The sequence below is a fragment of the Lineus longissimus genome, chromosome 13 (assembly GCF_910592395.1).
Source record: "Lineus longissimus chromosome 13, tnLinLong1.2, whole genome shotgun sequence".
Taxonomy (NCBI): domain Eukaryota; kingdom Metazoa; phylum Nemertea; class Pilidiophora; order Heteronemertea; family Lineidae; genus Lineus; species Lineus longissimus.
This window is the reverse complement of record NC_088320.1, coordinates 3,511,286-3,537,548: the sequence shown is the minus strand read 5'-3', so window position 1 is coordinate 3,537,548 and position 26,263 is coordinate 3,511,286. Positions and strand designations below refer to the sequence as shown.

General features: G+C 40.2%; 3 protein-coding genes across 12 annotated transcripts in view; 2 read left to right on the top strand and 1 right to left on the bottom strand.

The window, feature by feature from the left end:
• Nucleotides 1-10,186, top strand: part of LOC135498162 (diacylglycerol kinase beta-like) — a 54,208-nt gene extending 44,022 nt beyond the window's left edge. For all 10 annotated transcript variants that reach the window (XM_064788347.1, XM_064788354.1, XM_064788356.1 and 7 more), the window contains one exon: nucleotides 36-10,186. The gene's annotated coding sequence lies outside the window, so the exon portion shown is untranslated. The remainder of the gene's footprint in view (nucleotides 1-35) is intronic.
• A 1,628-nt stretch (nucleotides 10,187-11,814) lies between these two features.
• On the bottom strand, nucleotides 11,815-14,875 carry LOC135497830 (chymotrypsin-like protease CTRL-1). Its single transcript, XM_064787770.1, has 6 exons — nucleotides 14,787-14,875; nucleotides 14,204-14,408; nucleotides 13,743-13,912; nucleotides 13,193-13,348; nucleotides 12,614-12,750; nucleotides 11,815-12,291 (listed from the first exon to the last, which is right to left on the bottom strand). Exons 1-6 carry the CDS (start codon nucleotides 14,842-14,844, stop codon nucleotides 12,130-12,132), a joined length of 888 nt encoding a protein of 295 aa, XP_064643840.1. The 5' UTR covers nucleotides 14,845-14,875; the 3' UTR covers nucleotides 11,815-12,129.
• A 2,811-nt stretch (nucleotides 14,876-17,686) lies between these two features.
• On the top strand, nucleotides 17,687-25,123 carry LOC135497828 (bifunctional purine biosynthesis protein ATIC-like). The gene is made up of 13 exons (XM_064787769.1): nucleotides 17,687-17,771; nucleotides 18,162-18,288; nucleotides 18,480-18,556; nucleotides 19,393-19,627; nucleotides 20,201-20,273; nucleotides 20,369-20,651; nucleotides 20,769-20,962; nucleotides 21,243-21,461; nucleotides 21,584-21,750; nucleotides 21,951-22,059; nucleotides 22,240-22,299; nucleotides 22,405-22,500; nucleotides 23,686-25,123. The coding sequence occupies exons 1-13, from the start codon at nucleotides 17,750-17,752 to the stop codon at nucleotides 23,803-23,805; spliced, it is 1,782 nt and encodes a 593-aa protein (XP_064643839.1). The 5' UTR covers nucleotides 17,687-17,749; the 3' UTR covers nucleotides 23,806-25,123.
• Nucleotides 25,124-26,263: the final 1,140 nt, after the last annotated feature.

Sequence of the window (26,263 nt, the reverse complement as noted above, 5' to 3'; positions counted from 1 at the left end):
AGATTGGCTAATATGAATTTTCCTTTCTTCTGTAGCTTTCATAATGGTGTGAAGTGTTGATGTGCGGATGCGAACGTGAGCATCTTAACCAGCTAATAATCAAACAACAGCCCTAACTCAACACAAACAAGCTGAAACATGACGGAAATACCGTCTCGGCATAATCCGGATGCGACCCAAGTGACGGAAAACCCATCTGTGGAAAATCTGGGTTTGACTTGTTGTGGATAATACCTTAGGAGCTGTCCAAGAGTACGCATGATATGTTCACATGTAGTTTTAGGAGACTTTGGGTTTTCACAAACGACAATGTCTGTTTTTAGGATAAAATCTGGATATTCACATGTCTTTAGGATAATAGGAATATCACCTATGTTCACAAAAGATCAGATCAGATCAGAATATTTTGAAAATTTTTGCACTTATTTCTCCAAAATGATGTGCTTCACTTAGTTATGGGTGCTCAAGTTAGGCAGTTTTAGGACATTTCTTAAACTTCATGGATGCGTCTCGTTTTGTGCCCTGTTGGACAGAGGGTGTTTGGGTGGCAATTTGATGCTTCCAAAATATCAGCATGACAACAAATGCCAGTAAAGTCAGTCCAGCTCACAATGGAAATCTTGTCCCAAAGTGTTCCAGGAGGAGAAGAAATTTAGCTTGACTTTGATCGTTCAGAAGTTTCTCTCACATGCCAATGTCTAGATCAGTCAGCTTTATTCCTATGTAATGGTGAATCTGAAGGTTAATTGATTGATGTTCAGCTCTTAAAAAAACACAGTCGTGACTGTGTGACAAAGGCCAATTGTTAAATTGGCAGTTTCGTTACCAATTTCAACACTTGATGGCACTTATCGAGAATTTGGCATCACCCTCTCTCCTCAGATGGCTGGCTTCACCTGAGCTTCTTTTTAAGCCACTGTTAAATTGTACAGATTCACTGTTGCCAACATTTATAAAATATCACCAAAGCTCAGTTTAAGACATTAAACTTTCGTGTGGCTCAATATGAAATTTCCGTCAGCAAAATGGCTCTCATTTAATCTATTTCATTTCTGTACACATGGCACCATGTTTCATACCCTGTGGGCTCAAAAATTATGTTAAACTGGTCCTGATCAAGGTAACATTAGAGTTGAGTAGTTCCGCTGCTTCAACAATGTTCATATGTGTGTTCCTTGGGGACAGGCCCTTGTAGGTCAAAACAAATGTAAATCAAGTACGAGGGCTATAAAAATCTGAACATTACTTGTTACCTTAGCGTCGTTGGTGACAACATCATGTCGATCCCTTGCCGTTAATCTTGACTCTCAGAGATTAAAATAACTTCTTCATTTTAATGGTGCACAATATTCGAAATTGACACCATTTTTGCAATCGGTTCTGGGAATGTTGCAATTTGATTGAACTTGACGAACCCGAGTGATTTTGATTGGTTGTGAATACTCTGACGTGAACACCTGCCGCACACAGGCGATTAAAATCGTTACGATTATAGTTGCAGCGAGTGAATGGTGACGTTTTTTAAATAGAGGAAATTTTAGTTGTTCCAAAAAGGAAATTTTGGCCGCCTCAATGATTGTAACCTGTGCTATCGTCTGTGTGTGGTGGCGCTATCGTCTGTGTGTGGTGGCAGGTAGAGAAATTTTCAATTGTTTTTTTCTGATTGCAATACTCAACGCATTAAAGTATGACATTTTCTTGGTATCTAGGGCTTTAGTTTTAATAGTTTCGATTTTCAAACTTCATGCAAGAGATTTCTCAACAGCCTTGTGTGATGCTTCGCTTTGCTTTGCCTTTGGGTATGCCATTTTGCTGATGAAAAGGATGATAAAAAGGTTGACTCCTCTGTAGCTGACTTTGCCCTGTGCGGCAACCATAATGACAGACCAATGACATACTAAACATCTGAAATTCAGAGTTTTGGAATTTTTGATGATGTGTGGGGTTTTCGCAGACCACCACACTCGTGTATCTTGAACAAACTGCATCTTTGATCAAACATTCTGAGAACAAAGGATTTTATATCGCCAATAAAATCAGACAAAAGTAAAGAAAAACCGTGATTATATTAAAACATGACGTATGATTTCAGGCCTTGTGGGGTCATGATCTTTATTGAAGTTTGAATTTTACAATATCTTTTACTGAATTTTACTCTGTGATATCATTAGTGGGATGTTTTTACGAAAGTTTTATCAAAAAATACAGTGTTATCTTGTGAGCAGAAATTAGGTCTTACAAAATTTCAAGAAAAAATGTAAAAATCATGTAAAAACTGCAAACAGGGCAAAACTATTGGATCAAAAGAAATCGTTATTGCAATAAAAGAAAGGAAGTCAGTCGCAAGTGCTTCGAAAAGTCCTCTGCTAGTGCATTATTTTTCATTTTTTTCAGTCTGAGAAATCTCCTTCAAGCTTTAAAATATGATAATAAGCCTTCTGTTTCTTGAAATCCTCTCTATGTACATCTGACTGTGCATCGATGTATAGGTTGAATCAGTAGAGTTGGGGTGAAACCGTCTGACTCTGTGTACGTGTATGCCTGTCATTAAAGATGAACTGCTTCCTAGTAGGCACTCATCACGTTAGGAAAGCGGTTTAGCTTTATATTTCAAATAAACACAGCATATAAAGAGGGTTAATTGTCAATATTTGTAAGTATTGTGTATATCATTATTGATCAGATTCCACTATTTACATAAAGTGTACATTGTTATTATCTTTAAATGTTACAATTAAATATTGTATTGTTGGCCTTAAGATGCACTGGGTTCTTGTCAGGCTGACGGCGTTCTTTCGTCCCTGTGGTGTAATATTGATTAAATTATCATATTTATGATTAGAATCATGGGATACTATTCTAAATAATTGGGACGCTGCTGGGGAATTAATCGATTCCCTAGTTCTGTGGTTAGCTAGTTAATTACATTGTTGATAATTAAAAAAATTATTAGAAATCATGCTTTGTGGTCTCAGGCTTGGAGATTATAAAATAGAAGGCCCTGGTGGGTCAAGTGATTTTCCTGGACAACTGCCATCTCATAGTGACAATTTGCAAATAATTGAATTTGATTTCGGACAATGGTAAACCTAATTAACCATAAAACTAGGTAATTAACTATTTAGTGACTAGCTATTATAGATGATGCATCTTGAAATATTCATACTAGTCAAAGACATGTAATTTCTATGATGATCAGAAAATAGTTAACTTTTTAAATTTAGGTAAAAAATGAAATTTGTACATTAAAAACTGGGAACTTAGCTTTAGGGTTGCTATTGCATAATTCTCTTGTATTTTCTCAATTGCTAAAACTTCAGGGATATTTTGAACTTCGACCTTTGACCTTTGGTGTAGGTTGTCTATGGTATTAGGTATGGTGCCCTCTATTGCATGATGTAGTTACCATGACAGAGAGATCTCTGACCTTGACATTACCGGTACCAGCAGTACATTTTAACCATGACCTTAACCTTTGCTATCATCAGCCTTTGACCTCTGTAGGCCTATGATTAGACTTCAGTCATAATAGAATGGGATGTGTTATCCTTTCATACACTTCGAAATATCATCCTTCATGTGATCTTGAACTTTAACCTATGATGTTAGTGTCACCTTCTATGATCTGGCCTTGAACTCTGACCTAGAAATCGTCTCATGACTCACTTTCTTCCCATGCACCAGAGATTTCTAAAGTGCTCCTACACATATACATAGGGTCTTCTCTAGTTCGTGACAACACAGCCCCTGCTATTTCCTAAAAAATCTTTGCACCACCCTACTCTGTAGCGCCACCTATTGACAAGTGTGAGAGTGACGTTTTTGAAATATTCCGAGCCTCAAGGGTTAATCTTGTATTAATACTGTATTGAAATGTGTCGATTTTTATACATCGGTTGTACAATCATGTGTAAATAGGTAGTTATCTGTAGTGTGTTCCAATACGGTCTTGAATATCTTGTACATTTGCTAACAGGAACTATTGAATTTATACTTGTGATTTTTTCTTCCTGAGATGAGGTGGATTTAATTTTTTCTCAAAATTTGTTTGGGTGCTCTCAGTCCTTTAAATTGAGGGGTGAAGCAGCGTGAAATCAGGCCCTGAACGGACGGGCCTTTTCATGTTTAATGACTGAGCAGAGCCACAGAGTAATATTCAAGTAGGCTAACAATATCATATTTTTGTACGGGACAAATGCCGGCCAACAATTTTGGCCTTAATGTTTTGTTCTCTCCCCACCCCTTAAACATGTTCCCCTTCCATGTAGTACTTTTTTACCTTGGGAATTTTTAGTAGTTTGTGGGAGTTGTTCATCAAATTAGTGTAGGCCTACAAATAGCCATCTGAACAGTTTGTACAAAAATTTATTCATCGTCCAAGACTATCCCAGCAGCCACGTCCTGTTATTCAGTCAGTCATATACTTCCTTTCAAAGAGCATTTAGCAATGGTTTATGTGCCTTTCAAGCCCTCACAACTAAAATTCTGGTGGCATCAATGCTAAGATGATTACATCTATTTTAGGGGAGCTCTGTACATTATCCTTTCCCCTTGGACTACACTTTTTTTACACCCCTTGTTGTCCATTTCACCTCCCATTTCCTTGGGTCCTGTGCACCCGGCCCTCTAGGTGCATCATGGTAGAGGTGATAAAGAGAGGTTACGTACCGTCCCGGCCATTCTAACGCCTCTCCTACGAGTTGAAGTCTGATTAATTTTCAGAACTTGTGTTGTAAGAAAGAAGGTTATGGCCAACTTTTGAGCGCTAGAGTGAAGCAACTTGATGCACTTAGTACAAGTCTGAGGTCACCGGAACATCAAGGCTGTGGAGTCATTTTCACTCCCAAACTCACAGAGGATCTAAAACCCCTTTGTAATGGATGACATCTATCGTAGGGAGGGAATTCCAGCATTCGGAGGTGGAGTTGGGGTCGGGGTGGGCAACCTCTATACTCAAGCGTACTGAGGATCCAAGCAACACTCGCGTTGTATCGACACTAGATTGTTGTGCTACTCCCTCTATCTGACAACTTTTGAACTACAGGACATTGACTGTCCTATGCTCACTCTGTAGCAGTATTAACTATATATGTATATACGCATATATATTCTGTCCAAGTATGAGAGGTACTTTTGATATGTGTTTTGAGTATGAAAAGCCTAAATAGGAATGTGTGAGTTGAACTTTAAGTAACTTCAGTTGTCCTATCAAAATACAATAGTTCTGCAATTGGTCTACTAAATAGCATTGTGTAAATGTAGACCGATATGTTTCATCTATCCAGGTTCGTTAGTTTAGAATTTTGAATTACAAATTTAATTTGAGAATTTTTTATCATTCAAATAACAGTGCTGTTATACAGATCACAACGTTGTTAAAGTATATTCGTATTGCACTGGTGTGTCTCATTTGATACTCGACTATGGCCATGTTTATCTCGAATAACCAGCATAGCAATGTAAACATCTTCCATGAACGTACTACGCCTTTAAAGTTTTGTCTTTATTTTTCTCTTTCTCTGATTAACTTTCCCTTGCTTGTTTTGAAGGAGTAGACTTGGAGTCAAAATAAGATGGCCTTCTGAAATTAATCATGTAGAGAAATTCGACTATAGCCGGTTCATAAATAATTCGTCCGTACCATTTGGGACTCTGGAGCTGGGCCTAAAATTACGATGAGAAAATATTTACAAATTGAGTTCAGGCCTACATGTAGAATCAGTGTGTAAGATTGGTATGAAAAACAACCAAAATCATTTTCAAAGGTGAAAAGCATATGAAAATTATGAGGTGCTGTGGTGATCGAGTCTGTAGGCCTTGCTTTGAAAAGTGTGATTATAAGGAGGAAATAAAATGTGTGAAAGGCCCAAGTGTAGGCCTCTCAGTTGTCTTGATGACATTGGGTATATGTATATTGTGTGAGTCTTGTTCGTGATAAAAACCTATTATGCGGCATTTGAACATTTTATCGTGCATTTTGAATGCATATTCCCGAGCAGCGTCTCATTTGCATATTTTTGACATTTCACACTCTTTAATGTCTCCGGGTTTTCAGAATGTATAGTTTCTCCCTCTGTATTGAGTGTAAATTTCTTTGTAAATGTAAACTATTTTCTTCTGTAAGTGTATTATAAATGATGTCTGTACATTGTTAGTGAGCTCGGTGAAAAGGTTGTCTGAGGTTTGTTTGGACTAATTGGTGACCAAATCTAAAAATTTATTCACATCGTTAGCCACTGCAAAGGCTTTATTTCAAGGGCTTTTACAGGAGTGTGCAAATGACTGGGATACTATGGAATCTGAAAATTCAAACTAGAAAAAAATACATAGTGACAATGTCCAATTCAGTTTTGCAACCCTTGGACAACTTATTGCACCCAGTGCATTTCAGTCTGTAAATATACAACAATAAATGTATATTTTCTCCTGTACATGTATTTTTTTCTGTAAATGTAAATTTTCATCTGTAAATGTAGGTTTTTTCTTCTGTAAATGCTTTAGGACATCTCTTCTTGTTAAAAATGCCTTTTGGGCAGAACTGGCCTGGGGGTATTTGAAGAAAATGTGTGCATCTTGGCCAGTGATGCAAATAAGGTCACTCGTGTTACTTTATATGCAACTCACAAAATTGCCTTGGACTTAACCCTGAAAGGTCTTGAGGTGTTTGATTATGAAAAATATTCTGAACTAGACTCTTTCCTCCAAATATTGAAATTCATGGTACAACCAAAAGCATATCTCAAAACCTTAAAAATGAATTCTAACACACATTGTGGGGTTTCCATTTTATTTTAAAGTCTAATTTTAGCCGTATTTTGATCACAGGGCTTAAAGGGTTCAGTGAAAAACAGATTAAATCAGTCAGCTTTTGTATGTTTTATTGTAAATTCACCCAACTTCACTTAGCTATCACCCCTCACGAGGAAAATATAGAACACTCCGTTACTGCACGTGTAAAGTCTTTTAGCTTTCTCTATTTATGCCTAAAAGGTGTGATAGACTACTTAGCATCATTCTACTGCTTGAACTATTTTGCCACTAAAGCTATATTTTTGAAACGGGAAAGTTATCTGCTTTGTATAAAACCCCAAATTGGTGTGCCAGTAGGTTGACATTGTGAAATTATCCCCTACAGAATCCCAGAGGCCGTAAAAGATTTTTCTTGAAAACTGCTGCAGCATAAAAAATAAGGAAGTTTCGTGTCAGAATCGATTGCGTTCCGAGTCTTAACACTTCTCTGTCTTAATCCCCAATCATGTGTTTTTCTGTAGCAGTCTAGTGTTTCTACCCTCTAGGCATTGAAGACCTATTATAATCTCAATGACACTTCTTCTACTAACAGTATTATCGGTCATTGTTCTAACTGTGCCATTATAGTGTTTGATGTGAACATTTTATGTTTTCCAGTTGTAAGCCCAAATTTAATTCAACTGTAACCTTTAGTTTGGATTTGGTATGGCCTCCGATACTTCTCTTAAAGTAAGTTCCCATGTAGACGTTAAATAGCCTTCTCACCTAGAAGTGAATACGTGGTTACTCTTAACAAGGATACAGTAGTATCTTCAAAGCTTGTGTAGGAGCATGTTTTGGCATTGGGAAAGGCCCATTGACACTTCTGGCAGTTTGCAGTTTGAATTCCAATATCAAACAGCCAGTCTTGACGTCATTTCGACATCATGACGTCTTCACGAAGTGTTAGGCTGCCTGGATCTATGGCCTACCACACCAAAGTCAGGAGGATTTGCCTATTCAGCAGTTTCAAAACTCGGCTCAACAGTCTAGCAACATTTCGTCAGTCACCCGCTATAGTTTCTTTACTTTCATCTTTCTATGGTATGTGAATGTACAGTCTTGGGCCTAGTAACTTGTCCCCACGCTGTATAGTGAGTAAGAAACTCATGTAAATTTGTATTAATTGGAATGATCGATGTGTGCTTTTTGCATGTAAATCAACAAACTTCACATTGAATTGTATATCAGATTGTTCATATCTGACTTGGTGACCAATCCTGCGGTCTTGTTCTACCTCCATCTTGGGTTACTTCCCTCTAAGGGGTTTGCCGCGTGTCAATAAGGTGGGCGCCAGTTCAGCTAAATTGATCTGAAGTGAATTGGTCCGAGCCTTTGGTCACTGACTCATTTATGACTAACTCATCATCTGACTCTATTCATTTCTATCACCATGTGCAATGAACGTCTAAATCTGGTGTTAATCAGTTCCTGTTGCTTGATACGTGTCGAAATGTCTGTTTAGATTTTTTATGTGTACATATAATGTCTTAATCAACGCATGATAACTTTCCAGCCACTAGCTGTTTATCTTTTGCCCTAGGATTCTGGATACCTAGATGTAGAGTCTGGGCAGATTATGCTATAGTTATACATGTAGCTTATCTAACGATCTCTAGAGGCAGAATGGGGTGTTTGTGCAGTGCGGAGACCCCCAGATATACGTAGTTTGACCTCTGTGAATAAACCAATGACAAAAATTCTATCATTTTTATCCAAATTATTGTATGGAATCAGTATGTGTCTATTAAATAATATAGAAATAATTATTCAAAAAATATATATGTATAAATATTTAAGCTATTTATACGTATGTATCATATAAATATATAAATATATATTATAAAGAAATATATTGAAACTCAGAGCTATTTTTGTTCAAATTGGAACATGTCGTGAAAATGTTTCATACGTTGACACCATCTATTACGAGAGAGCTCAAGCAGTTTTAATTTTTTTATTCCTCATGGAGTAGAGTTTTCTAGTCCCTTCGAGATCGAACCCTGTACTCTGTGAGATGTGCCTTTACCTGGCTCGGTAACATAAAAATATATACCATGTATGATACTCTGTGCAGGCACATCTAAATCTATTTGCAGGAAATTAGACAAAACTTCGCTGGGAATTATCATCTACAGGAGCTAACACTATGCCTCATAATTCAAAGTGCAGAGAAAGCTTGTGAGTAAACTTTGACAATTACAAAGGTTACTAATCTTGACTTCAAAACAAAACCAGGTTTTTACAGCGTTTTGGTACCAGTTAACTCAAAAACACTAAATTTCTGGACTCGGACTATCAGACACTTTGAAAATGTCAAGTAAGGTGTCTGCTTCTGTATAAGAATTCCATACACTAGTCTTGATTAATTCTTGTTACAATGTGTTACCACAATTTAGAAATTTGACCGTTTTGTAAGACACACTACGCACCTCTTTTCACAGAGCACAGTCCCTCATCCTCCTTTTCAATAAACATTGTTTAATCTCTCACTAACTTCTCGATTTCAAACCTAAGCATTCCTACATTTTGTAAGTAGAATAGGCCAACAACACGATCGATGTGATGGATTAACCGAAGAGTGATGTGAACAAATGGAATTGAATACAAAGACAGGGACATTTCACAAGATTTAAAAACTTTTCTTCTATTTTCAAGACATTCTATTGGTCATTTGACCATTCGTTAGGTCTCAGATTTTGGATTATTTGCTTGAGATTGTAGGACATCTACAAAGTAAAAAATCATTTTCTGAGACTAAATCACAATTGCTGTAAAAATGAATGAAACAATATTGAAAATTTTTATAGATTCTCCATCAAAACTCCTGTCTTTGGACGATTATCATTGCATACTTACTGAAAGGGTTAATCCTTCGAATTTTCTACCACAGTCAACTGCAGCTCCAAATCATTTAGGTGTCCACTAACCTCGTGCCCAGGATGAAAGAATTACTGGGGGCGAGGTTCGCATGTTTAACCGTTCCACCATTGCATTGCTTCGTCATAAGGACATCAATTTTACAAATTGTTGGAGATAGTTGGCCTGGTTATCAATGTCACAGGTCCTAATTTCATTTCATTATATTCCAAAGCAACAAATGTAAGAATTCATAAAAATGTTTCTCTTGTAAATTTGTGCATATATGCTTATATTCTTGCACCAAAATTATTAAACACCCTGGTTGCCATGGGTTATTCCCTAGCAACAGCGGTTGCTATGGTAATGATCCCTGGTTACTGGTTGCTTTGTCATGTTACTGCTAGGTCCTTATGCAGGCAATGGATTCATCAAATGCTGTGTGTTACATGAAAATTGTAAAAATTTCATAATTAGCCTTTTATTGTAAAATCTGAACTTTCAATCCTCGAATAAAAGAATCACAGTTAAAAAACAACTTACTTGTTTTTATTTGTTTCTGAATTTCCTTTCCCTCCTCTCTTCAAATTTTGATTCGGTAAAATGGAATTGCGGTTGTTTCGCCCCCAGTCGTTTCGCTCCCTCGGACTTTTTGTTGGGGATTGAGAAAGTATCCCGGGAAAGTACAAGTGTCAAAGTAGATGTGCTTTCCCGGGTTGTCAAATCTAAGGAAACGTTTGGTCATCTGCTGTGTGACCTCTGGCAGGTCCCTGGTCCTTCGTTATCATTCGTTGGTCCTCAAGAGTGTGATCCTCGGAAAGTCTAAGTCTAAGTGAGGACATTAGCCCATTGAAATAGGCTTCGACCGGCTACGCTCTGAGAGTTGTAGTGGGAAGGGCCAGGCTCGTAGGCTACTGTCTCATTGGCAAAAGTAATTTCTGAAGATTTCTGAGTAATTTCTGAGCATGGCCCTCCCCAGCAGATATACAACATGGGGCCACGGTATATAAATCCGTATGACGCTTGCCACATCTTTACGAGTCCGTCACTATCAAGTGCTGCTATCTGAGCTAAGATATTGGAACTAGGCTTTGCCTGAATAAAAAATCACGCCCGTTTTGAGGGCGGAGGGCGAGTTTACAGCATGAACCCCAAACATGCTTCTGTTGGCCGTTCGATCACAGCTCATCTGAACTTAACTTACATACCACGGCGTATTTATGTTCTACCGATTCTCTCCGCATTGGTCCTGTGTTATTTATTATCCCGATGACGCCTAAAGGTATATAGAGTAAAGTATATATAAGTAAGTTCATTCACTCCAGACGACCACGTTTGTCGTACACAGGAGATCAAATATACATACATATAAATTACGAAGTGTTTCATTGAGAGTGTTTGCCTAAATAATATTCACACATTCAAAAAAAAATTGATATTCACTCGCTGAATTAGAATTACTAACCTATCAGGTCAACCGTCTGTGCTGCCAGTAGGTGTATTAATGCACCAGTAACGAGGTTGCTGATAGAACGGCACGTTGGTCTAATGGAACGATTCTCGCTTAGGCTGCGGGAGGTCCCGGGTTCAATTCCCGGCCAGTCATTTTGTTGATAAGTTGGCCAAACGTCTGCGCTCTCACCTGTTGTATTAAGTTTACACTGCAGGGGATCATGGGAGGGAAGGTTGCTTCTTCCCCATTCTCCCTGGATGCAATCAATCTTCTAGTACTGAAGGATATATATTCTTTTCCACTTTTTTATTTCTACTGTTATCGACACGAGCTTGCAATTAATATCTCGATCATTTATCAAAGAGCGATTTACAAAAACTGTTTGAATTCATACCGACCCATTATTTGATATGGGAAGGCACATTCATGTCTTTTATGTCTCCCTATAGAGACCATGTCACAACCAATCTGATGACATTAGCTGTCACAATATCCATGGCCTGAATACCGAATCGCCAAAACGATTCACTCGATCGTCCTCCTGTTTAGACCCTGTCAAATACAACCAATCTGATGTCAGTAGCTGCTACAATGTCCCAGATCTGAATATTAGTTACCATCCGACCTCAATCGTCCTAGACCCTATGTCACAACCAAGCTGATGACAGTAGCTGTCACAATTGTCGCAAACTGTCGAAGAACTGATGGATAACTTAGGTTTACTATTATCTTTATTCAATCATTTAAGCCAACAGCAACAGCATGTGTCTGAAATCGAGCTGTCTCCTGGTTTTGAAGTGTTTCTGTTGAAAACTTCACTGGTCAGAATATAAAATGCCCTCATCTTCTGCACTCTACTGTTGAATAAGTGTTGGATCTTAATACCATTCTCTGAACCCCCTCAACAATCTTCTTGGTGTTCTGAACGCTGGGAAGCTGTCATCGGCAGATTTTAAGGTCCGACAGTCAAAAACAGTAATAGTAAAAAGTAAAACCGCCTTAAAACCCCTCCTCCTCCACCACCTGAATTATAATTGCATGATGTTCCAGAGGATCCAGTCAGTGTAGTGTGAGACCCGGGTGAAGGCACCAAAGATGTCCCCTGGGTTGTCACGGCCTGTGAAAGAGGCAATACCCACTTGGACCCAGTGGTCTCCATTGTTGCACACGAGAGGGCCGCCACTATCTCCCTGTAAAGTATCACAAAGTTGCATCTAAACGTACATGCATGAAAACCATCGTTGGAGAATAAAAGGTAGCAAGCTGATCATCGTATCGGTTTACCTCAAAAAGTACGGGTTTACCTTTTGGGGGGGGGGGGGAAACCCCTTGTTTTCAAGAAGTCACCTTTAGTGCTCTGCCGGTTGGGCTGCACCTTCCTAAAATTTCTGTATCAGCCACTACTGTTGGCGGTGAAAGCCGCTGAAAGGATTGGGCCAGAGGAAAGTCTTGTACATACAGTGGTCGCATGCGAGAGTGGGCGACTACAGTTGGAACTCGAACCATACTTACCGGACAAATGCCCTTCTGTTTATGTAGCCCCCCAGCGCATATCCTCGAAATGGTGTCCACGCTCCACATGTACCGGCAGCTCGTGTCGTTCACGATCGGCAGCACGACTTGTCTGGCGTGGTCTGCAACTGAGCCACCTGGAACGATTCGTTTAAAGGATCGCTTTTGTCACACGCTATTCAGAGTGGGATAACAATATGGGTATGATAATGTGGTATACTCCGAAGAGATGACGCTTGGTGTCACAGCAGCAACTCTGTATCTATTTGTCATGGGTCCATAGAAAAACTACACGATACTATAAATGACACTTATGTAACCAGCTCCTGGTCACCGTCCGAGTGGACCATCTTTTTCCCTTACCGTTACTTGCTCTTGGTGGATGTGCAACATGTATTCGTCCTTTCTTTGCTCTAATGATGAATGCTGCAGCCGCATTCAAAACCTGACTTCCCCCTCCCCTCTCATTCTCGGTACAACCCGGCCACCCTTTCACGATCACCCCGCTGCCCCGGGGCCAGGAACAACATGTTCTTTCTGGTAGACAGGGAGACTCGATCCTTCACGCCCCATACTTACCTCCCTCGGTACACCCCCATCCCATCATGAAGCACTGCTGTCCTGGGGCCGGGAATTCCCAGTTACTGGCAGGTAGGGATACCTCCTTCACGACCTTGCCAAAGTCTGGTATGGCCTTCTTCAGCTTGAATAGGGCTATATCATTGATCCAGTGTCCTGTGAGAGAGAAAAGAGAACGTTCAAGCCAGACTTTAGTCATGCCGATCCACCGTCGTTGTGCGTGTATATCTGAGGAGATTTTGGACTGAGAGCCGATAAGTCGGCATGGACTTTATTCAGCAGCCAGAAGACAGTCAGATTAAGGTACACTAAGTCGCCGAGAGGTGTCTTTGCTATATCACAGTCTGCACTGTTCACACTGCAACCCACTTGACCCTATCCTGACTCTCATGCGCTAGCGTCACCACTATCGAGCTCCACAATTCCAAGAGGACACTATTTAGTACATGATTGCGAAACTGCTCAATGATCTACTATACGTTTGCCAGCAACTAATTTAAAAAAAATTTAACGTGTCCCCTGTGCTTTGGTCCTTTAGTTGTGAACTTACTAGCAGAGTCATAGCTTTCATGTTTGACTATTTGCTGCACGCCAATCTCCGGCTGCCTCCAGTCGTCTCGGCTGAACACCATCCCGAAGAAATCCTTGATTTTTTCTCCAACATTCGCCGAGAGTTTCACTGTGGCCATTCGGACGGTCCAATATCTAGCATCCCTGGCGCTGAAAACAGCAGCGTAGACAAGCGATTTTTATCACATCGACGTGCAGATAATAGACCTATCGGGTATAAAAGTCAGTGCTTGTCCGCTGGCTGTGGGGTTCATGTCGCGCATTGGACCGGCCTCGTCCTGTCGCCCGCCCCGCCGGTACCCAATTAGGATGACGCAATGGGCTGCCCAGTGAGTCTAAAACATCCAAACCAGATACGGGAAAATAGCTTTCTCCACATTAACTTCTGAATACGAATACAATGCCTATGATATGATCTTACAACAAAAACACTGTACTTACTTGTCGACGCAATGTGCAGCTGTAAGTATCCATCGACTATTGATAACGGACGCCCCGCAATAGACGGTCCGGTAAGTCAGGACAAGTGCGCCAAGTTTCATACTTGGGACTTTCGCTGAGATGGAGACCAGCCATGGCCATTTGGAGATTTCCGTCACCTTTTCTCCTCCGATGATGCGGGAGATTCGCTCGAGATCTACGGCATCTGGAACATACCGTACCGGTCAAATATTACAAGATGCCATGATGGTGAAGAACACTTTTACCATTGTCTTTTGACGATCGTCACTCCCTTTAGGGAAGACAATTAAGTGCATCTTACGGAGAGACAAGACCTACTATGAAAAATCATAATGACATTGCCACATGAACGTACAACCACTTCGATCCACTCCTCCCATGCAATCATTCCGAAATGATGGCCATACGGTGGACTTGGAGACTAAGCTCTTGGGGTCAAAGGAGGAGCAAGAGTCGACAGCCAGGTTGATTAGAGACATAGACCTTGTTCTGTAGTATATTTCAAAAGAAAATCGAACGCTAAGAAGAAGAACAAGATTCCGAAATGATGAAAATAAGTCACCAGTATTTTTGGCGATCGTCGCCACCACCAGGGAACACAGCAGTAAAACCAAGCGCATCTTTCCGGGCCAGAAGGCTTTCTGAAGGTGATCATGAACTGGCAACATCGCTATAAACACTCCATTTTATTTGTTGACATTTTCATATCAAAAGTTTGTCGAGGTGGGCTATTTCCCACGGCTTCAACTTTATCATCGTGGAAATGGAGAATAAATATAAATATTTAAGAAAGTCTTGAATTAAAGGAGGGTCATCTGACAATAAATTGACTTTCATCCGCTGCTTGCTGACCCCCTTTAATGCCACCATAGTACGTATTATTGCCTCCAGTCAAAACGGCTGAGACGGGTTGTGTCTCAAGCTCATGTCAATCATCTGGACTATGGTCTTATACTCCTTTGAATGTCAGTTATACCCCAAGACTTATTCAAGTTGATCAGATCGATTTAAAAACATCAATGGTCATTCAAGATTATTTGGAGTCCCAAACGTCAATGCACAGGATTTGAATCTCGGAGCCCAACTCAGTGTTGCCTCGAGGCAGACCAAACGAAAAATGAGATGTTAGAGGTCATACTATATGTCCAGTGGCTCGTACCCAACTGGTTTGATCGCGAGACCAAAACGAGATTTTTGTCAGAAGTCTTCTTCGTTTGGTCTGCCTTGAAAACAGTAGTTGAAAGATGCACATCCAGTGTACATAGACGTCTGTAAAAGTCCATTGATTGCCTCGAAATAACCTTAGAATGTACTGTGAGATAGGAGAGACCCCTATTGGCAACTTTTAGTAACCTTATCTTGCCTACCAGTGTCTTGCCAAGATAGTCTCCCTTTAATTGCTTCTTAATGACCGGTAACACACTGCTGGTGATAACAAGTCAATTAACTAGCTCTGACGCCGGTTGAAAGACAAACACAGAGGGTGATTGACCCACGGTCTCATGCGCATCCTGACATAACAAGTGATTTTCAACATATTACATACTCCGCCTCTCGATATTTCAAATATACTTGGTATACGAGGTAGGAGAGTATCAAAAACCTGTATCTCAGGATGCCTCATGCGGTGATCAGTCATTGTTCTTTGGCAGGGTCCGCCGGTGAAGTTTGAAATCTTTTCATTGGACAGCACTTTGTCCGGGGGACAAACAGCCTCAATTGAATAGACTCCCAGGGCAGTCCATCGCACCATCCTAATTGGATCTACCGGACGACCATATCATACTGAACTTCCAGCGGTGAGGTGGGTACGATCAAACCCTGGCATTCGAGGATGATAGATAGGAGGATACCCCCCCCCGCGGAAAATTTCCCCCCCGTTATATTGCCCCTAGTAAAAATGCCCCCTTTTTCTTTACAAAGGTGTTTTAATCATCAGTTTGCATTCCCAAGACTGCCTCCCTCCTGCCAAGTCCTTTGCAAACCCATCTGAGAGAAACTTTTGCTTTCTCAACCCGTCTGTACAGTCGTTGAGGACAACCATGAACGGAACGGTCAGTGTCGCCATCTGTGGAGCAGGTACTAGTATGGTCATCTACAGGACGTCTATGTAACTAAACGTTATTATAAGCCCCCCTCTTAGGAGGGTCTCTTAAGATACACGTGTGTGCGGGAGAATATAATGAATGATTAGAAATAAAGAGAGTAAATATTGTATATCCTACAAACAATTTTTTTTGGTATTTTTCTGAATTAACTCCGTTGAGTTTACCGATTTCTCCGCGATCTTCCGGTGGTGGTTGCTATCCCATTGGTTGAAATTAAGTTAAATTAAATTTAAATCTTCATGGGAATTCGCTACATCATATGCCTAAGAAATTGGCCAATTATATTAATATTTTTATTAGAGAAATATCCGTCCTAAATAATGACAGAAAAGGGTGGTTTATTTCAATTTTGTGTCGACATGGTCGAGGTCACGTGACATAAAAACAAAACAATCGCACACACCCGTCCAAAAAAGGCACTTTAAGAAAAACAAATACGTTTTTCCAGCTTAAAACCACACTGACGACTAAGTTATATTGGTCTACTACCCAAATCTGAAGTATCAAAATGAATCACAAACTAGAACTAGCTCTATTTAGCAAAAGTTGCGTGAAAAATTCGGGTGAGCGACATACTGCACCCTAGCGGCCAATAAATAAACTACTTTCAGCCGTCTGCTCCGGTCTCGTTGGGGAGTTTTTCCCAAATGTACGCGATGATGACGTGCCCCATTAACAGGACGTAACATCTATTTTAAAATGCGTTTCCAAAGTGAATGCATGAGGACAACCCATTTGTGTCGTATATCACTGGAAACGCCCGATTCCCGTGAATAAGGACAATCACAATGTATTACATTGCCAAAACAAAAATGTGTCGGAAGGAACTATATGGATGGTATATCGCACCCCCCCCTCCAGCAGTATGGCACAGAAGGGCTAGTTGACTGTCCACTGGGGGGGGGTTTGGGGGGAGCTTCCCCCCAACGCACTGGTAAAAACCTATGTCGACGGAGGGGGGTTTGGGGGGTGTCCCCCCATTGTAACAGCTGTAGTTGTTAGAGCTTGCACTTAACATATGCTCGTAGGGGGGTTCGGGGGAGCTCCCCCGACCTAAAGGGGGGCTCACTAAGTCCTTGACTTTACATATTATAGGTCTTTATATAGGTCATCCAGAACTTCGGGAAAGATGTTAAAAAAGTTATTGCTCTCTTGGAGAGCGAACATAATGAAATCCTTACAACGGGGATAAAAGTTGGGTATGTTTTATGAATTGTATTCTTTATGCCAAAATACATCTTTTTTATTTTTAAAACGACTTTCACGCTTAGACAGTAGCGCCTCTATCGGGAAAACTTGGGAAGTGGGTGTTCAAAAGTCATAACTCTCCAAAGGTCAGGTCAAGGTCATTTTCCACGTGGCTTCTCGGACGTTCGAATCGGAAAGACTTCATCTCTTCAATTTTCTTATCAGAACGATGGCAGGGTTGCGTGATTTAGGTATGAGAAGTGTGTTTAATGTCATAAGATGTGAAGAAAATGTGCCAATGAAGTTGACATCATCAGATTTTTATAATAACAGCACACATTAAATTTAGCATGTTGAGCCGTCGTGACTATCGCCGTCGATGCACAGTGACAGTGCATGCCGCAGTGCACGCCAGTGCATGCCAGTACATGCCAGACCGTGCATGCTACCACGGCCGTGCATGCCTTGCATGCAGGCAGGCCAATGGCATGGGTGATTGATGGAAATAATACTATGAATATGATTGATAAAAAAGGGATTGATCAGAATGCTAAGCTTGCTACCGCTAATTCCTAACCTCATTTGATTATTGCAATGTTTGAATCTGTTCTTTATTGTGTTGCCATTCTTTCCAATTCCAGCTCTCCTGAGTGTGTCTGACAAGACCGGTCTTGTTTCCTTCGCTAAGAAGCTCCATGGGCTTGGACTGACCCTGATCGCATCAGGTGGAACTGCTAAGGCCATCCGAAATGCAAACATACCTGTTAGGTGAGCACTTGTATTCTATCATTAAGATTATTCCACTTGTAACTTCCTTTCAAGTGTTCAGCTATTGTGATCAAATTTTGTATTTACTAATTAGGGTACTTGCAAATTTTTGCATCTAAATTTTGCATTTTACATGTTTTGTGATGGCCATGATATATTTTGATGTTTTTATATTACTTTTTTGTCTTCAGGGATGTGTCTGAAGTGACCGGAGCCCCTGAGATGCTGGGAGGGAGAGTCAAGACCCTGCATCCAGCCATCCATGCAGGTACCGTTAACCTTCATTCCAATCTTTACAACAGACCTTTCTCATATTTCATATACAGTACAACCTCTATTGCGGACACCTCTGGGACTGGGCCTTGTTGTCCATAATGTAGAGGTGTCCTTAATAGGGAGGTTATGCCAATATTGTCCAAAAAGTGGATTCATGTATATGAACACGGGGGTCGTGAAGCCTACATATTACATACTCCATTTAGTTTTGAATATTAACTAATTCAAATAATTTAATGCCATTTATATGCGAAATTACTTTATTGTAATACCTTATGGCATTTCTAATGGAGGTAATATCAATTTGCCAACATTCAGGTTGTTTTCGTACGCTACATACTACATAGACAGCATACATCCTTAATAAGTTGTATAAAAGCTACTACATATCTATGCCGATCCACCGTTGTTTTGCATATCCATTCTTCACCGCCAATAACTCCCCCTTAGCGGGAGTTATTGGCGATGAAAGGAGGAGACTTTAGGACTGATATTCACCGCCGGGAGGTTCTACTGTACTACTTTATTACTATAGTATAAAAAGGTGCAACCATAAAAATTATGTGACGCTAAAATCTGACGCATCCTTATTTTTGCTTGGCAGTTGACTAAATATCGCACCGCCAAAATATTTGTGCTTTTTAAGTTTATTTGTAATATTCTTTTACAGAGTTTAAATAGCCTTTTTGTTTAAGGTCAGTTGAGTTAAATGTTTGTTTTTACTTTTGCTTCAGAAGTCTCTTTTCCAGAGAAGGATTTGATTTAATTTAATTTATTCATTTTGTTTATTTTGCTTATTTTGTTTATTTAAAACTTTATGTTTTGAAGGAATCCTCGCACGCACTTCTCCATCCGATGAGGAGGATATGAAGAAACAGGACTATCGTAATATCCGCGTCGTCGCATGCAATCTCTACCCATTTGTCAAAACCATCTCTGCGGAAAACGTTACAGTCGCTGAGGCAGTTGAACAAATCGATATAGGGGGCGTGACCCTACTTCGCGCTGCTGCTAAGAATCACGGCCGTGTAACAGTGGTTTGTGATCCTGATGACTATGACAAGTAAGTCCCTCTAGATAGAAGTGCAGCTAACTCGCTTAATGTACTAGTCAAGTTCTCATGCATGATTCAAACTGTATTTGGTCACTGTATTTTGTCACTGATCTTTCATGGTCAGGTTGTCTCCTGATTTGCTTCTAAGCAAGAACTGATGCATACCTAATGCATACCCAATGCATATCTAATGCATAACTAATACTAAACCTTTGCATGCTTGAATAATGAATGCATGTATGATACTGCATTTCACTGTAGTAATAGTGGACATGCAGATGTTGTCATCAAACACATGGAAAATTACATTTTAATTGTACATGTAGTTTACATGTGGCATGCATTGTAGGCAATGTTAGGCGATGTTAGCAGGGTCAAGGCGATGAATTGACATAAATGTCTGCTAGAATTATGGCATGAAGCCATTCAGACAATAAGACCGCCTTATCTCCAGAGTGCTAGGTATCTATATTAGAAAGCGTGTTGGATTGGGAACAGACCCACTGATGACTTGAAGTTGATACTTGGTTGCACCATCTTGTTTACTTAATAAGTACTTTGATGACATTTTTCTTCTTCCAGGATTGCTAGTGAGATGTCTTCGTCAGAAAAGCAGGACACTTCCCCAGACACAAGAAAAACATTGGCTGTAAAGGTAAATAGCAGTACTTAAGATGAAAATTGTGTGCCAAAAATTGCAAGTCCACATTTCAATACTAGTATTTGTTTACACTGTATTTCCTTTTCCAGGCCTTCAATCACACTGCCGCATATGATGCCGCTATCTCTGACTATTTCCGTAGAGAGTACAGCCAAGGAGTCTCTCAGCTTCCTCTCCGATATGGCATGAATCCTCACCAGAAACCCGCTCAACTCTACACGACATTGCCGCAACTTCCCATCAAAGTCAAGAATGGTTCGCCTGGGTTTATCAATCTGTGTGATGCTCTGAACGCTTGGCAGTTGGTGAAGGAATTGAAGCAGGCCCTCGAAATGCCTGCTGCTGCCTCCTTCAAGCATGTCAGTCCTGCTGGTAAGTAAAGAACTAACACTGTTTATCTTTAAAGGAAAGACAGGTTCACACACTCCTTTAAAAGTCATGTTTTTCAATCCTACTCTAGCACTGTTTTTCATTATTGTGCTCTTTTAGGTGCTGCAGTGGGCGTTCCACTCACTGAAAAGGAACTGAAGCTGTGCATGGTCGATGATATGGAAAATGAATTGACACCGCTTGCTACTGCCTATGCCAGGGCTAGGGGTGCTGACAGAATGTCTTCATTTGGCGACTTCGTTGCACTCTCTGACATTTGCGATGTACCAACAGCAAAGATCATCTCGCGAGAGGTAGGAAATGCTTCACTACAGACTGGAAAAGAAATCTCCACTTAGGAATGTGACTTTAGTTAGAAAAATGAAAATGCCTTCCTGGCCCTCCCCTTCTAGCTACTGCCATGGGTTAACGATTTAGTGTGAGTAGTGTAGGGTTATGTAGTTGCTGTTGTCTAGATTAGTCAAGTTATGCTAATTCATTGAAAAGCTCCATAGCAGCATTTCCTGATGGTAGCATTATATCATGATTTGTTTGTGGGAATATTTAACATTGTGACACTGTCCATTGTTTCAGGTGTCCGATGGCATCATCGCCCCGGGCTATGAGGAAGATGCCCTGATCATCCTAGGGAAGAAGAAGGGTGGAAAGTACTGTGTCCTCGAGATGGACCCTGACTACGTCCCGAACGAGATGGAGACGAGGACACTCTTTGGCCTGCAGATGGAGCAGCGAAGGAATGACTCTCCAATTACGAAGGAGATGTTTGCTGATGTCCGGTCACAGAACAAGGATGTGAGTGAATTATTGTGTTGTCAACCCACTTTATTTATTTTCACAAATTTTGTGGTTCGTGTTTGTGCTGGTCACAAAATTGATTTGTAGACTAGTGAGAGGACTCTTTCTATATTTTTCAGCTTCCTGAAGCGGCATTGAGAGATCTGGTGGTTGCCACCATTGCTCTGAAGTACGCCCAGTCTAACTCTGTATGCTTTGCCAGAGATGGGCAGGTGATTGGTATTGGGGCAGGACAACAGTCAAGGATTCATTGCACCAGGCTTGCCGGTGACAAGGCCAATAACTGGTGAGAAGAATTGATCAGTGGGAGCCCAGTTGATACTCTGATTTTCATAAAACAAAGAGCAAAATGTAGCTTTTGCTGTACACCAACACATGAAAATATTATTCAAGCAATGAAGTTCTTTGGATCACTGAGAACTTTAATCAGGTAAAATATTATGGGTTTAAACTTGAATGTCTTTAGCGTGTTCTTTTTCTTACCAGGTGGCTGAGACAACACCCGAAGGTCCTCAACATGCAGTTCAAGAAAGGAATCAAGAGGGCCGAGATGTCAAATGTGATTGATGTTTACGTCAATGGGACAGTCGGACAGGTGATGAAATGATACGCTATGTATGAATTGTATGTAGATGTGATGTGTGTTGAGATTGATGGTTTTCCGACCCATTCACTACTCTGATGTACACTTTTTTTGCATGTTTGCTGAGAAATGGCCATTCAGCTCCCCAAGATTCCGAATTTGTGGTGTTCATGTATGTTGTTTATTTTGTAGGACATGGAGACCTCTGCTTGGGAGAGCATGCTGGAGAAGCCCCCGCAGCAACTGACCGAGGTAAACTGCACATTCTTGCCATATATCACAGTCGAGCATACCTAAATTTTTTTCTCAATCGAACCAGTACTCGTTTTCCACTAAATCTTTTTACTCTTTTTTCAGACTGAGAGAAGGGATTGGATTGCTCAGTTGAAGGGAGTGGCGCTAAGTTCTGATGCCTTTTTCCCATTCCGTGACAGCATTGACAGAGCAAAGCAGGTGTGTAGATCTTTGACTAATTTCTCATCTGTGGTCAACACTCGACACTTTCAGATGAGTTTCCTGACTGTATTTAGCGTGGGGCAGGGGTATAAGACCCATAATTTTCTGACCACTCTCCCCTGGTAAGCCCGAACTTGGCGCCATTTACATGACAAATGGGCTGATGTAGCCGTACTTCCAAAACTGTGGTTACACTCTCTCCCCTCAGGTGCATGAATACATTATTGAAGGCCTCTTTTGTGTCTATGTTAAAATGGTTCATTCTTGTTAGTAAATCATATCTTTTTCAGAAATTTAGACAAAGCTGCCCCCGGTCATTAATCGGTTTTGAGTTTGTGAAAGTCATCGGTTCCATTAACTCTAACCACCTGGTTGATAAAAAAAGTCAATCATATTGAATAAACATGTGAACCCAGAGAGAATAAGTTTGAAAGGGATGGAAAATTAGCACAGAGCATGACCGTGGGGTCGATTGCAGCACTTTGAATGAGAATAAAGGTCACTGTTACGAGATACCATTTGCTTGCCATGTCTGACTGTCATCCGGATATTGATCATTGAACCTCATTTGATAAAATAAACACTTAATGGCTTGGTAATAGGAAGATGGGTAATAGGAAGATGGCTTGACCAAATTTACTTTGGCCCAGGCGTAATAATGCCAATCACTGCTGCCAATGTCAATATTTTCCTCCTTGGATGTCCACTTGATGGTGTTAACCCCTTCAGAGGAATGCGAGACTGGGCTCATCATTTTGGCCTGCTTGTACATGGCAATATCCTGATACAAATTGTGTTATAATATGGTCACAACAGTTAAGATACACATCATTTGGCTGTGACAATAACACCCACAATACATGTACATACTGCAATAGATTGCCATGGTGATTCGAGTGGAGAGTTCACAAGCCACGAAGTATTGCCATTGTGACTGCTTGTCAGATATCGCTTTTTCTTTGCATTGGCATGTTCGCTTCTGAGAAATTCCCTCAGATGGCGCTAAGCTACAATCGGTTTGCAATAATGTTTGCTACTTTTGCCACAAAAGTCAATTAATACTCATAGAGGTATTAATAATATGCCTGTAGTGATGTACATATCGGAGAGATTCGTGGTTCTCCATGAATCTCATGCTTAGAAAAGGTGGAGCCATTTATTACCATAATGTTCCCTTTCCAGAGCGGTGTTTCCTATGTAGCCTCCGTGTGCGGCTCCAACAATGATGACTCCGTAATTGATGCCTGCAATGACCACTTGATGACGCTGCTCTTCCACAACTCTCGTTTATTCCACCACTAGGGGTGTGATGAGATGATCTGAATTCCGTCATATGCAACTCTCCACAACAATGCAATAAGAAATGCGGTGACTTGCACCTACAGTAAAAAGTATTTAAATTCTATGTGTTCATTTTCGAAGATTGTTTGTTTTACTTTTGAAGCATTTGAAACTTCAGCTATTGCCACAGCTTATGGTATTCTAGACATGGGGTGGAGCCAGCTCAGCTGATTTTGATATCAAATATCCTGTAACTTTTAACATTATGGTTTCATTCTCTAAAAAAATATGTGCTGAACCTAACGCGTTCTGGTGGGACCTTTGCCATTGCCATCTATACATAAATGTATAATTTTTAAGACGTAAATATAAAAGTATGTTCAGATGGATAAAGAGCTGTGCAGACTGCTCTTCTTCAACTCCCAGGAATTTTCCAGTCCATAAATTGAGTACTTGAATGTTCTTTATCTATACGTGCTCACTGATCATCCCCTCATGAAAAGGAAGCCCATTCACTCTAATGCGAGTTAGTTCTATATCGAGAATCAAATTTTACTTTCATTTATATTTCATGGCTTATAAACTCAACCCTTTGTCCATTTTCTTAAGGAATTTTCCCATGCGAAAACCAAGTGCTTTCCTCTAATGCGTTTTAGCATTTTTGATATTGGCTAAAGTTTCAAATTTCAACTATCGGGGTTTGTGCCTTTTTCACACTTTAATTGAAATTTTGCTGAAATAAGATTTGATCATGTTTCATATGAAATATTCATTCCTAAAATATACTCGAGTCTGCTTTCAGTTCACTCAATAAAAAAAAGAAGTTTTCCAATTCATTTGAATATTTTGTGTACAGTTTTTGGTTCACCAATCTATTGATGATCCCATAACATGCATTTATCCCGTGGACCATGGTTTTGCTCAATTTTTGCTAGATTCATACTTGGTATAGATCTTTTAACCAATGCTTGGAGATTACATGACACCAACACAATCCTATAATATGCCTGCATCCATTGCTCAAAACAGCTTTGAAAACTGCCTGAATCTCTAACAGTTTCTTCAAAAGATCTGTCTCGGGTCCTCATTTCTTGACATTTAATGTGCTAGTTTAGTAATTTAACCTCGAAATTATTGTAGTCTGTCCCTCATGTTATCCTTTTCCATTGTACGTCCTTAACCGTTTCAAAAGACTCAAATATTGATTTTTTAACTTCGTGTTTGTTCACAGTTGCCATGAGTATGCATAAGATGCATGTAAAATTTGTCTATGACCAATTTAAAGTGTTAAGTTTTGGGGGAATTTACTCAATCCTGAATAAACTTGATTTTCAGGAGAGGTCATTTCTTTTGTGTTGTTTATTATCTCCATGTCTTGTTATATCCTTGTTCAGGCGGCTTGCTTGACATGGGCAAGTGTATACTATGACTGATAAGATGATCAGAAGCAAAAAATTGCCTTTTTCTTGCAACTAGAAATATCCAAACCACCTGCACGAGTAACCTCCGAGAAATACGGTATGTTCCCCGCAACATTTAATTCTTGACTGCACTAGAATTTCTCGATTGTGCGCAAGAACATTTTATTTCCAACTCGGCGGAAATGAAGGTTGCCGACAAATACAATATTTCTCGAAGTGCTGATCAAACAGATTGAGCATAATCGCTCGCAATGTCAGTCTAGATTTGTATTTGTATTTCTTAATTTTTTAGCGCAAAGATTCGTTTGATATATTCATTTTGATATCAGATGCTGCTATCCCTGTAAAGTTGACAGTCAATACGTAGGTGGTTGTAGGTTATCATCGAATAACAATCCTATCTTGTATTTACCGAAAAATTAAATGTAGCCTGCGGTAATTTTGACACCGAGGGGGTGGGGGGGGGGGGATCGCTACCACTACTGTGAAAGGCCGCACTCGTAATTAACGGATGTGTATTATTCAATTACCGGTTTTCGGGGCAGAACAGATTTCATGCTACGCGAAACTTTTACTGCCACGACTATTGGACCAATTTTCATACCTCTTTGAAATAAAATCCTTCTATATCAGCCGCATTTAGTGATCGATGGAAGCAGATAGCCCGATACGATATTTCATGAATTAATAAAGCCAATAACTCTTTATCAAATCATGGTTGTACGTGTGGTTTTCCGCTTTCTGAAACAAAACGCACGCGGGCACACAAAAACACTCCTGATATGGAACCGAAGCTATTTTTTCAGACCAAAACAAAATTGTAAGCTTACTTCATCAAATTTATCTCATGCTTGCCAGCTTGGGTTTAGCGTTGCCGGCACTTAGCATAGGAAACCAATGGCACAGTGGGCGCCTAATGGAATCAAGGAAACTTTCGATCGGTTCTCCGTAGGTGAGGATCAACAGTGTCAGAAGAAATCGAACAGAACCCAATCATTACTTTTCACATTCTTCTGACATTGTGTTTCATCAAATCATGCCCGGAAGATCTAACTACA